At 40.4% G+C, this 12,737-nt stretch overlaps 2 protein-coding genes across 2 annotated transcripts in view; both read right to left on the bottom strand.

Annotated features, from left to right (window-relative positions):
* The window catches only part of SLAIN1 (SLAIN motif family, member 1), a 114,460-nt gene extending 104,633 nt beyond the window's left edge, over positions 1 to 9,827 (bottom strand). Inside the window, exon 1 of the mRNA XM_012637769.1 lies at positions 9,174 to 9,827. Coding sequence (XP_012493223.1) covers positions 9,174 to 9,781 — 608 coding nt within the window. The 5' untranslated portion in view covers positions 9,782 to 9,827. The remainder of the gene's footprint in view (positions 1 to 9,173) is intronic.
* Positions 9,828 to 9,931: 104 nt separating this feature from the next.
* Positions 9,932 to 12,737, bottom strand: part of SCEL (sciellin) — a 116,623-nt gene continuing 113,817 nt past the window's right edge. The window contains exon 31 of the mRNA XM_012637758.1: positions 9,932 to 10,358. Coding sequence (XP_012493212.1) covers positions 9,932 to 10,358 — 427 coding nt within the window. The remainder of the gene's footprint in view (positions 10,359 to 12,737) is intronic.

Consider the following 12,737-nt stretch of genomic DNA (forward strand, 5'->3'; position numbering starts at 1 on the left):
ATACACCTACTCTCTGTTCTAGCCACTCAAGTCATCAAGTATTTACCCAAGAGAAAAAAGCATGTGTCCATACAAAGACTTACACATAAATATTCATAGCAGCTTTATTTGTAATATCTAAAAAAATTGAAAACAATCCAAATGTCCATCAAAAGATGAGTGGATAAACAAACGATGGTTGTATTCACACAATCTAACAGTTCCCACAATAAAAATGAATGAACTATTGATCCGTGTTAACAATACAGATGAATTTCAAAATAATTATCTGGCTTAAAAGAAGCCAGATGAAAACAAACAAATGAAAAAGAGTACATACTATGTGATTTCACTGATATAACACTACAGAAAATGCAAACTAATCTACAGTGACAGGAAACAGATCAGTGGTTGCTGGGCTGGAGATAGGCAGGATGAGGAGAGAAAGAACACAGAGAGCCACAGGGAAACCTGAAGTGCTGAAACTTGTTCCCCATCACGATCGTGATCTTGAGTTCCCAGGTATATGCATATGTCAAGGACTAACAGATTGTACATTTTAAGAATGTATAGCTTATATGTCAATCACAATTCAATAGAGCTCTTAAAAAAGGTCACAAGACAGGGACCGACTGCTTCCTGTCCCTCAGTGTTAAGATGAGGGACTCAGACCTGTCATCTACCATGTATGTGAAGAGAAGCTGGTGCCACAGCCCTGACATGAATGGGCCACTAATTAGTCAACTGCAGAATTTCCTTATCTCTAGACTTTGAGTTAACAAATTTTCCTCTTTGTTTACTACACACACAAATTCATGTCTCTGACCCTTTGCTTGCTCTCAAATACCTCTCGGCTACTATCTGAAGCACTGTCTGCCCACTACCTCAGGCACCCTATGGGACAACTGACCATCTCTTCTGTTGTTAGGAAGCTTCCACCAACCAGCTTACCTCTGGATTTCAGACACTCCAACTTTTTTTGATAGAGTCTTTATTTTTTGTTTTTAGGGGAACCCCACAGGACGATGCCCTTAATCTCTTAGGGCCTATGTGATACAGTTCTTTCATGTGACCACACGGCCTCACAGCATACTCGGAAGCAGTCCTCACTTCCACAGGCACATTCAGTCCCTAAGTGACCTACTCTGCTATGTTCACTCATGGCTTTCTTTCATACCCCATCATTCATGTCCACTAACTGGTACTAACTGGCTCACCCCGACCCTAAACTTCATAGATTGCATGCATGATCACAATACTGAAAAGCAGAGAATTCAGTTCAAAGTCCACATAATGGACAACTGGAATCTCAGATCGTCTCCTCCAACCCATACGGCCAGTCCCACTACCCCTCCTCCATCACAACCTAAGACCAGAAACTCACCACTTGATAGGCTGACCCAGAGAAGCCCTGACTTCAGGCACACCAAACTTAACTGAAGGAGGAATGAGGTACCTCAGTGAACCAGAGACTAAACCAAGGTCCACATGCTGACCGGATGGAACTCTGGTCTCATTCTTCTCTTCACATTCCTAGAAGTGAATGCCTTGCTTATATCTCCCACGAGTATAGAAGATTTATGTCTAGAGAAACAGATGCACCCAAAAGAAGACTAGAGATGAGATATTTAAACCTGGACTGTCTGCCCACCCAATTACTAGTAAACTGTACTAGTCAAAATAGCTCCACCCATGAAAAGCTTTAGATCAGCTTCAGTACCTCCTCTAGGTGTGAACAGACATCCAATGACACCAAATATTCCTTTACATAGAATGCTGAGACTAAAAGTAGAGGGGGAAAAAAAGAAAAACCAAGGAGAAAAACAATGCAGGGAACAGATGAAAACTCCAAGGCAACTATAACTGATATCATCTAAGAGAAAATGCTGCGTTCACCAAAAAAAAAAAAAAAGTATTATTAAAAAAGAAAGTTTCTTCATTCTTGGAAAATTAAACAATCGAAGCAAAAATAAGAGTCAATAAATGAGTCTGTAACATCAAGTTGAAGAAGTCTCCCAGAAGCAAAACAAAAACATAGATTAGCAATATGAGAAGACAGATAAGAAAATTAAATGGTTGCACTAGGTGGACCGATCTACATCTGACTGTTACAAGTGGTTAAAAAAAAAAGTGGAGACAAAGATTTTTTTAAAAAAGAAAATTTCCCAGAGATGAAAACAGGCCATGAGATTCTTGAATGAAAGTGCCCACCAGTATCCAGCAAACCAAATACATAAGAAGAATCACACTAAGACACAACATGTATTTTAGAACACTAGAGATAAAGAAAGCTAAAGAAAAACTCACAAAGGATTAGATAACCAAATTATAGCTAGCGCACTCAATAGCCAGAACACAATAGAAGCTGGAACAAAATGAAAGATGCCTTCAAACATAAGGGAAAGGTTAACTTAGACTGTTCTACCCAGCCCAAGTATGAATTTTATGTGAGGATAGAACAAAGACATTTTCGAATATGCGGAATCTCAAAGTATACCTTTCATGCACATCCCTTTTCTCAGAAAGCTATGGGAGGCTGTGCCCTACACCTAAGAGAATAAGTGAAACATGAAGACAAAGGATTTAAGAAATATGGGATCTAACATAGACAAGAAACTAAAGGAATTCCCATGGCAATAGCACTGTGAATTCAGCCTAAGTAGCAAAGAGTAAAGCCTGGAGCAACAGAATTAGGAGTTTTGGAAGGGATAGCACTACAAAATAAATTTTCAAAAACAGACTGAAGAGATTACTAAATGTGTGTGACCTTATTGAAGAATTTTTTGACTCCATTAGGGTGTCTGGGGAAATAATTTGTGATAAGGAATTAAAGAAAGTGAAAGAGGACAGAAGAGAGGCCATTATTAACTCTTGGAGGAATAAAGGGATTAGAAAAAAATAAATGTAACATACAATTAACAAGGCTCAACTAATAAATTATAATCATAATGAAAAAATTAAACATACAAGAAAAACTATAAAAACCATATGAGAAGGGAAGAGAGACTGGTGGTCAGGGTTGTGGGGAAGAAAGTTAAGTGTTCATCTTCCATAACAAGTCCACAGATGTCTCAGATCATAAAAGTATAAAGACTTTAGAAATAAAGAGCAAAAGAAACAACTACCAAGAGTAGAAAGTGATGCCTATGTAAAGAACTCAGTGGCAGGAAGGAGTAGAGGACTGCTTTCTGTAATAAACCTTGCTAGAGGGAAGTTTTGTGAACTACTTACATACTGTTTATTGTATTATTTTGATAAAACAATGCAAATGTATCACATTAAAACAAAAGTGATCATTTTCAGAGTCACTTTCCAAACAATGTGTCCAGGATAGCTTTGAGCCTAGTATTTCTATGACTTGGCCTAGAACTAGAATTAAATAAAGAAAAAGGTAGGTAGTTACAGAGATCATGTAGCTACAAACTCCTTGAATGCAACATATCTCCAAAATTATTAAGGTAAAAAAATCTGCATTTCTCCTAAATAGTTCTAAACTTCTAAAGAGTCATAAAAATCACCTTATTCATTGTCATTACAATGCAAGGAACAATTACAATACCCCAGTTTGCCATCATTAGTGCAACATACTTCCCAGGGACTTACAAACTACTCTTTCAGTTTCAATAGTTTTATTAATGGGTGTATTGGAATCTGGCAAGAATATCTGAAAAGACTTAATCTAAAACCTCAGAATTCAAATATTAGGAAAACTACTATTTGAAACATCACACTAACTTCAACTTTTCTTAAATAGCTTGCAAATGCACATACCTGGAAATTATTATCCCTATTGCAGAATCCCTTCTTTTCTAAACAGGTCACATTCTGGACCCCCTGACTTAATACATGTGATAACACTGGGAGGTCAAAACTACAAAGCCCACCATAATAATCCTGAATGTTACGAATGAAGTATTACAACTGTCGTGAAAAAAAAAGAATAATCTTAGTTATTCTCAAGAAAACATTTGTTTCTGAAGTCATCTTTTTGCAGATAATACAAAAATAGTACAGCAAAATATATACAACATATATATATATATTTGTAGACCTGTCATTGACAAGTAATATGTGTAATTTTCAGACAAATAATTTTAAGAGTCTTCAACCACCACAAGTTTTATTTTAAGGAAAGCTAAAACACCAGGACTGATAAACACAACCAACCAATCTTTAGTTCTCTTAAACAGTGTTGGATCCACTAGCACCTGCTAAGCTCAAACTGGACAGCCATTGCAAAACTCAGCATCACCAAGCTATTAATACCTGGAGTCCAAATTTTAGTTACTGAACTGTCCTATAGCAAACTTTCCCTCCACTCCCCTCCCCAATCCACCTAACCCAGTTAGAGCTAAACTTCTACTTGGGCATTTCACTTCAGTGTTTCAAAGTTACTCATTTAAAACACACATCTTCATATACTTCAGTCAACTCCATTTGCTCTTAGAAAACATTGTACATTTTCAATTAGCATTGTCAGAAAGTGAAGCACCCTCTGGTCTTTTCACTGAAAATCAATTATGCAAAAAATGGTTTAGGTGGTCTAATTTAGCTGTGCCATATGTATAGTGCAAGGTGTTCAACAGCTTTGATCAAAAATTGGCAATGATTTTAGCCAGATGTCTGGGATCCTGGTATTACACGTGAAAGATGACTATCTCATTCATTAAATTTTCCTTAATTTGTACATATCACCATTTTCCTTGTATAATTAACAACTTTTCTATTGTCTTTCCCAGTTGAGCAAATTTAAAATCCTTGCCACATCTTTACATAGTCTCAATATTCTAATTGTCATTGCACTAAAATAAACCCTCCTTATACGGCTGTGGTGTACACTGGCTGGCACGTTTTTATCTTGGCATTTTCTTACACAGAACTGTCTTCCTAGATAAAATATACAATACCTGACTTACCCCAGAGTACTTCACTATCTTGAGATAGCGGTGCTTTTCCATCTGTTTTCTCCAAGTCCATTTTGCTTTCAAACAAAAACTGGAATTTTTCTAACTTTGACCATAATGCACAAATACATTTAATATTTCACATGTGTAAAAGTGAAACAAGTTTAATCAAGACAAGCATTGTCTTGTAAGATGTGATAAACTGATTTTCTATTCTCCTACACTTCATTAAAAAAAAAATGCAGGTCAATCCATGAAATTGACTTTATAATCCACTAATGGGTCACAATCTAGTTTTGGGGAAAAAAATATCAATGGTGTAAACACATCTGAATCTGTACAAAGAACCTGAATTTTGGTCTGAGCTCTTTCAGTAACTACATGGAAAAGCTTGCGTAGGTCATTTCACCTCAGAGCTTCTGTCCCTCAACATTCAAATAAGAGTCATAAGAAAGTCTAGTACGCAGTTAATGGCTCACCTGGCCACTTCATACCAATCTGACTTCCTCTGCTCCTACTCTGGAGCTTCTCAGCCTGTGGACACCAGGACAGAAATATGAATCGTCTTCCACAAAGACTGGAATCATCTAGTCTTACCATATCCCATGCATGCACCAAGATTTTAGTGCTATTGAGCTTTTTATTTGCTTCTGCTCAGACTTTCCCCTTTTACTTTCTAGCTTATGGTCTTCTGGAGAGATAAGGCTATCAAATAATTTAAGATAACTAAGGAACCAGTATAGCAGGGTGTGAAGTTTTACCATAGGGCCATAATAACTGGACTTAAGAATTAAGGTTCTGGAACTGCCATCAACTTTCATTTTCTGAGACATTTAGTTGTAGCAGGCAACTTTAAATGCAATTTAAATTCACTTTAAATTCAATTAAGATAAATATTGGAAGAAATAAGAAAATAGCTTTGTTTCAAGGCTTTTCATCAGAATGAAAAGCAGAACACATTCTTTTAAAGGTTTTTTTTGTTTGTTTGTTTTTTTACAAAGGAAGATGCTACTTATAGGTTAAATAATTGTTAGAAAGACAAAAGGACCTAAGAGACCTGATTGATCACTCACTAATGACCTATCATCAAACAAATATTACTTCTACTATTGACGATTTTCCTTAGACACATGATTCTTGATCCAAATTTTGTCCAAGCTGTTAACAAAAGGGGATTATTTATAGTCTAAGGCAGAGGTTCCCAACCTATGATGAGTTGTATAATTATTTCATTATATGTATTACAATGTAATAATAATAAAGTACACAATAAATGTAATGTGCTTGAATCATCCCAAAACCATTCCCCGCTGCCCTGGTCCATGGAAAAATTGTCTCCCATGAAAACAGTCCCTGGTGCCAAAAAAGTTGGGGACCACTGGTCTAAGGTTTCACTAGAAAAGGTATACTTACATGAAAGAACTTCTAAAATATTCAATGATTAATTTACACTTGTAAACCCTGTCTGAAGATATGACATTTTAGCAGAAAGTACTATTCTAAATGATCAAGTATCAATTTTGTTTAAACCATTAGGATGAAATCATAAAAATGCATAAAAATTTGTAGGTGATACAGTTAACAGTAACTTGGTCCCTAATATTGTTATTTTAACAATGTTGCAATTGTCACAGGGAGAGGTGGAGCTACATGCATAGACAAAGATGTCCAAGATATGTTCAATGAAAGGTATTTAAAAAACTGATGTATATAGATTTGTATAATGATTTGTACAATTATGTTCTTTATCTTGAAGGATATACAGAGTGTTAATGGGTTAATTCAGAGTCATGGTAATGGACTGGGGACAAGAGGACTTTTGTGACTTTATACCAACTTTTTTTAATGAAAATGTAAAACTTCTAGTTTTTAATATTTTTAAAATGATCAGGTACTATATACCCACTCCAGTTGTTTCTTAATAAACATAGAAAATAAAAATAAGTTGCCATCCTGCAAACATCAGTGAATACAAATGAAAAGCACTCTATTTGTAAGACCACATGACAGGGACACTATAGTTTGCAGGGATAAAGGAACTTCAGAGTGCTTTGCAAGCATTAGCATGTGGGTTAAATTTTAAAAACTAAACCCTGTTTATTTTTCATCAATGTGCCAACATTTAGCAATTCAAAACTAATGTATAAAATGTAATGATAAATTTTCTGTACATCAGGGGACCTTAACATTTTTAAGTCCATCCCAGTAAGATTAATGATCCCTCGTTTTTTCCACCTGAGATTCTAATTCTAGGTTTGTTTTGAGGAAGATACTCTAAATAGTGTGCCATTTGTCTATAGAAACATTTGCAAAGCATCAAGGCATTGATTTGATATATTCACCTACCTACCTGATGATTGAAATTAATAGAACATGCATCAATTCTGATTTGCTTCAAATCATCTGAAGGGCTAATATGGTAATCCCACTAAGTAGGTGATTTTTGTTAAAGTTAGTTATTTCAGTGCTATTTGGACTAAATATAAACTATAAAAGGAAAGCCTAAGTATCAATATACTAATAGTTGGATGGTAACTAAATATGGTATAAATCCATTCAAAAGAAGAACAGTTATATTAGATTACTAATCTAACACACAAAATAGTAAATCAGAACACATTAATTTTTTAAAACATGGAATTTATACCATATATTGCCCCATCAAAATACAAGCAAGGTTCCTTCCACTGTTTATGTACATACCAATCAGAAAAGGCCAAAAAGAGACTAAGTCCATCTGAAATAATTTGAAAGTGGCATAAGGGTTATTAGTCAAAACCTAAGAACCATCACCAGAGCATTTTCCAGTCCCATATTCAGGTCGACACTGAGATTACAATACAGCCTGGGTTTCATAGAGATAAAGGTGTAGCTTCCAAAGAATGGCTTAAAGTGGTGAGTTGTTTGATTTTTACAACTTGAGCTACCTGCACAGCTGCCAAAAGGTACAGAGAAGGAGGATGAATACTACTCTGAAAGGTTTATTATTATTTTGACTCTTGAATCAAACCAATTAGTTAACGTACTAAACAGTTACAGTTCTCACATAAAAGTGTAAGGATAAAGGAACACAGTAGTTCCTAATAGGAAACCAGTAATGTTCTCCATCTCCCATGCCCTTCTGTGCAGTTACGCAACAGGAACCCAAAGTCAGGAAAACCCAGCTTGGCAAAATAAGAAGGGTCCTAAACAAAAGGACCTAAGAAAAACGGAGACCTACAACTATTCTTCATGCCACTGCTATGTAGAGATGAATGCTGTTGATTTTCCTGGCATGAACCCCAACCTCCACGTTCTCTGAAGCTTCTACTTATCTGACCATATCCCATTATATCTAGTGACCAGGAAAACTTAGGAACTAACCAGAAGTCGGTCATGAAATGACTATTACTCCATGAGCATGCAGTAGGAAAATTACATAATAAAGGAATTAGATGACTACCTCCAAAGTTATTCATTCAAAAAAAGAAGACAGAGCTAACCAGATTGCAACAGAATAAATGCTGTCAGTCTCAAGGTTTCTGATAACCAACCTAAAAAGCTTCTAAAAAAAAATAAGGTTTCTCTAATCTCATTTTTCTTCAATCTGCAGTTTAATTTTAAAAACTAAAGAAAGTTCCTTGGTTATTAGGTTAAAAAAAAAAAAAAAAAGTGCCTTCAACCTGTTCACTCCACTCTCTGAAAAACCCTCATTGTTGACACCATTACTTGTGCCAGTGAGGTCACCGCATTTTAAAAAGCGAGTCAGTCTCCGAAAAGAAAATATCAATGAAAATGCAGCGAGGGGGCATACGACTGTAGAACTCAAACTGCAAGAACGAATCTCTAAGGAGATATCCATCGCCAGGCGGCTTCAGATGCCACCCGAGCAGGGACAGCACCCAACTCCCGTCCAGCGTTCGTTTGGAAGGAAAAAACAGTAACAGTGGCAGACAGAGGCCAACCTCTACCCATCCCCCTCACTCCCCCTAAAAGACTGGGAAAAAGAGCAGAATTCAGCAACAAGACATGATGACATGGATTTTGCTGTTAAGGCTAACGAGGAGCTTGGGACCCAACAGTCATCAAACAGCAGAACACAAGGCAGATGGAGGGAACCAATTCATCTCCACCGGGAGCAATTAGAAAACAGGTTTCTGCCTTCGTGAAAAGCCTCGGCTCATCACCTGACTCGACACTTGCTAGGCCACCCCGTCCGAGGGCCGCGGGGCGCCCCCTTCCGCCCCACGCCCCAGCTTCCCGGGGCCCTGAGACCAGGGTCTTGGGGCAGGGAGCGGAGCCCGGCAGTACCAGGTGTAGTCGTCCTCGTCCCGCCAGGCGGCCACGCTCTCCAGGTCCAGCGGCTCCACCTCGTCCAGCAGCGTGGGGGGCGGCGAGGGTGGCGTGGCGGCTCCCCCCGGCGGCGTCCCCGCGCCCCCCGGCTCCGGCCCGCTGCTGCCCGCGCTGAAGAAGCCCGCGGCCGGCTTGAAGTAGACGAAGGGCGCCTCGGGGGGCTGCGCCAGGCTGCAGAGCAGAGAGGGCGCAGGGCTGGGCAGGCAGAAGGTTCCCGGGAACGCGGGGCTGGAGCCGCCGCTGCCGCCGCCGCCGCCCCCGGAGCCCAGCGCCAGCCCGAGCCCCAGTGCCCCCGAGGCGGTGGAGGCGGCCGGGGGACTCCGCGGACCCAACGGGCTGCAGGCCCCGGCGGGGGGCGGCGCAGCGGGCGGCGGCGGCGGCAGCAGCAGCAGGTGCGGGGCGGCGGCCGCGCTGGCCGCTCGGCTCCGCAGCTGCTCGTTCTGCTTCTCCAGCTTGCGCACCAACTCCTGCAGCTTCTTCACCTCCAGCTCCGCGTTCACCACCGGCCCGGAGCCCGCTCCGGAGCTGCCCCCCGCCGAGGCGCATTTCACCTGCTCCGCCATCATCGTGGGCCCCGGGGTCGCCGCGGCCGCCGGGAGGTGCGCACTGGCTCCTCGGACCACGGAGAGGCTACGGCTGCGTCACCGTCGCCCGGGCCTGGGGACCGACCGCGATGGGGCTGAGGCCGCGCCGGCCGCTCGCATCAGCACCGGGCCCTAGCCTCGGGCCGAGGCAGCAGCCGCCGAGCCGCTCTGCACATGCTCAGTGCGCCCCTCCAGTCCCCTGGGCGCCGCCGCGGCTCCGGGTTTTAGCCGCGGCCCGGGGGCGGGGCGGGGCGCGGGGGCGGGGGCGGAGGGCCGGCCCTGGGGACGGGGTGGGGACAGGAGCCCCTGAGGGGGCGGGGCCGGCAGCGCGGGCTGGGGCCTGGGGCAGCGCACCCACCCACGCCACCTAACCCCAGGTGCCTGATTGGACCTGGCCTGAACTTTCCCGCCACAGGCGCTTCCTCCCGCCGCAGCCCAGAGAGCCAACTGCGCGGGTCTCAGAGCCAGGTGCGGGGCTCCGAAGGAGACGCCGCAGGTGCCTGCCTTCTCTAGAGGGGTGACCCGGGCCGGCTGATTTGGTCCCTTCCCGGAACACTGACTGTTTGGCTTAACGACAGTATTTATTAGCCACTAGCTAATGAAACCTACAGAAAACGAAAAGGCTGGGGAGGGAATGGTTATTCTAAAAACCGAAAAGCAGCCACGTGGAACCGAGAGGCCTCGGGACAATGCTATTAATGTATTATACTAATTGATAATACAGAAACAAAATGGTGGGAGACAGAAAGAAGGCCGAGGAGAAATAGGAAGAAATCCCTTTCACTAGGAGAGGGACAGTGGCCAGCTGCTAAAGAGCCAAGTGTTCACTTAAGTTTTTTCTAAAATAGTCACATTTGAACTATTCTGTTATCACCATTGTTTGCCACAATAAAACAAGAATTGCTTTTTCCCATACTATGTATGTTCATACACTCATCAAACAAAAGATCTTTGAGCACCTACTCTGTGCCAGCCGCCATTCTAAGAGCTGGCCATCCAAGCAGTGAACACAACAGGCAACAATCATTAAGGGGAGAAATATGAGTAACATTGTGCAGTGCTCCATCTGTTAAATAATTTATGAGCTATTAGAATCAGATTTGCTGGAGCAAAAAAAAAAAAATACAAAACCTCAACTTTCCCCAATACCCTCTAATCTCACCTGCGAACCTGCTGTTTCTTACCTGCTTTTTATTTTTTAAAAGCCTTTTAAGCAGAAGAATTGAATCAAGTTTCATTCAGTTAATACTGACTTAGCATTTTGAGTATTTAATACAATCAGAGAAAAGCCTGAGATTTTGTGAGAAAAGCCCACGGAACTGGTTCTCATACTCAAATAATATATTAATATTATCTGCCGAAGGTCCTTGTTCGGGGACTTTTTGCCAATTTTGTGACAATGTCCCACATCCCTCGGGAACTGCTAGCACATTCTATCTGTTGGTTTTAGATATGGTTCTGTGCCTTTCTGCTCAGAAACAATTGTGTCTTCTCAATTGTCAATCTACCTCTCTAGCTTCCTAGCGCAGGGTGGATGTTCTACATTTAACATGCTTGGTGAGAACTTCTATAAATTAGATGCGTTTATGTGATGCCTGCCCCTCATTTTCCCTAGCTGTGTCCCTGCTTGCTAGTCCACCACCTAACCACCTGTATCACCCATCACCTTTCCAAGTTTCAGTGTATCTTTACGATATTTTGGTCATTACTAAAACATGGAGAAGTGGAATGATACTACTGAAAGTCCTAAGTAAAGAATCTATTGAAGGATTTCTCCGCATGCTCAGTGGCAGATGCGGGTAGCAGTATCCCTGCAACACAAAGAAAAGGAGAGGATAGACACAATGAGAACAAAGAGCTGCCGGGTTCCACACTAGCAAAAGAAGTTGGAAATAGGCACATAATAGTGTAGACGACAAGAATTAAGATGTAAAGAAAAGCAATCATTTTACTGCAAAATTTATACACTGTAAAGAAGGAGAGATATAAACAGCCTTCTCCTCCCCGATTTACCCAATATGTTCTATAGAATACATCCAACAACCAGTATTCAAGCTTTAGAACTGTGCCTTCTGAGTAACAATTGTTATTAAAATCTTTGTTCTTTAAAAAGAAAGCACTCATTGCAATTTAGACATAGAAAAGAGGTGAACCGTTCTGTTTTACATTTCTATCTGCATTATTCTTCTGAAAAGACAAATTTGCCCTCTTCCAATCTGTTTTAAAAGTGTGAAATTATTCACGTCCGGAGAATTTTTAAATCATGTTCTTGCCTCCTATTAAAGCTTCTCTTTTTGCCCTTCTGTGAGTTGCGCATGTACATACACCAGAGACGCTCAAAATGCGCACTGATTTTAAGTTGGTATCCCCAGGATACCAGTCTCTTTAACACATAATTAAAGAGGTTGATGGTGTCAAGGTTTTAATTAAGCAATCTTGATTTTCTATTTTGATGCAAATTTGTAAGCTTTGTGTTTTTGAAAGAAATTGCATGCATAGTTGCTCAATTTTAAAATGTTTTCTTTTAAATGAAATCACATAGGTGATTTCAGAGGCTTGCAAAGAAGATGTGAAAAATGAAAGTGCATATCTCATTAAAAACTTTATGCTTTAAGGATGCATTTGAAATACCATAAAATAATGAAAAACATCCATATATCACACATTCAAAACTGGATTAAAAAATACATATTTCTCCAGTAGGACCTATTCATTACACTTCAGAACTACAGTCACCATAGTGAATTTTAAGAAAGAAAATAAATTTACCGTAAAGTTTATTGGCAAATCTACGTCAAGCTCCATAATCTAAGATTATTTAAAACAAAGTTAAAAGCATTTATAGAAACTATTTTAAGAAAGAAAATAAATTGACCGTAAAGTTTATTGGCAAATCTACGTCAAGCTCCATAATCTAAGATTATTTAAAACAAAGTTA

Source organism: Propithecus coquereli, unplaced genomic scaffold (genome assembly GCF_000956105.1).
Source record: "Propithecus coquereli isolate 6110/MARCELLA unplaced genomic scaffold, Pcoq_1.0 Scaffold123, whole genome shotgun sequence".
Taxonomy (NCBI): Eukaryota; Metazoa; Chordata; class Mammalia; order Primates; family Indriidae; genus Propithecus; species Propithecus coquereli.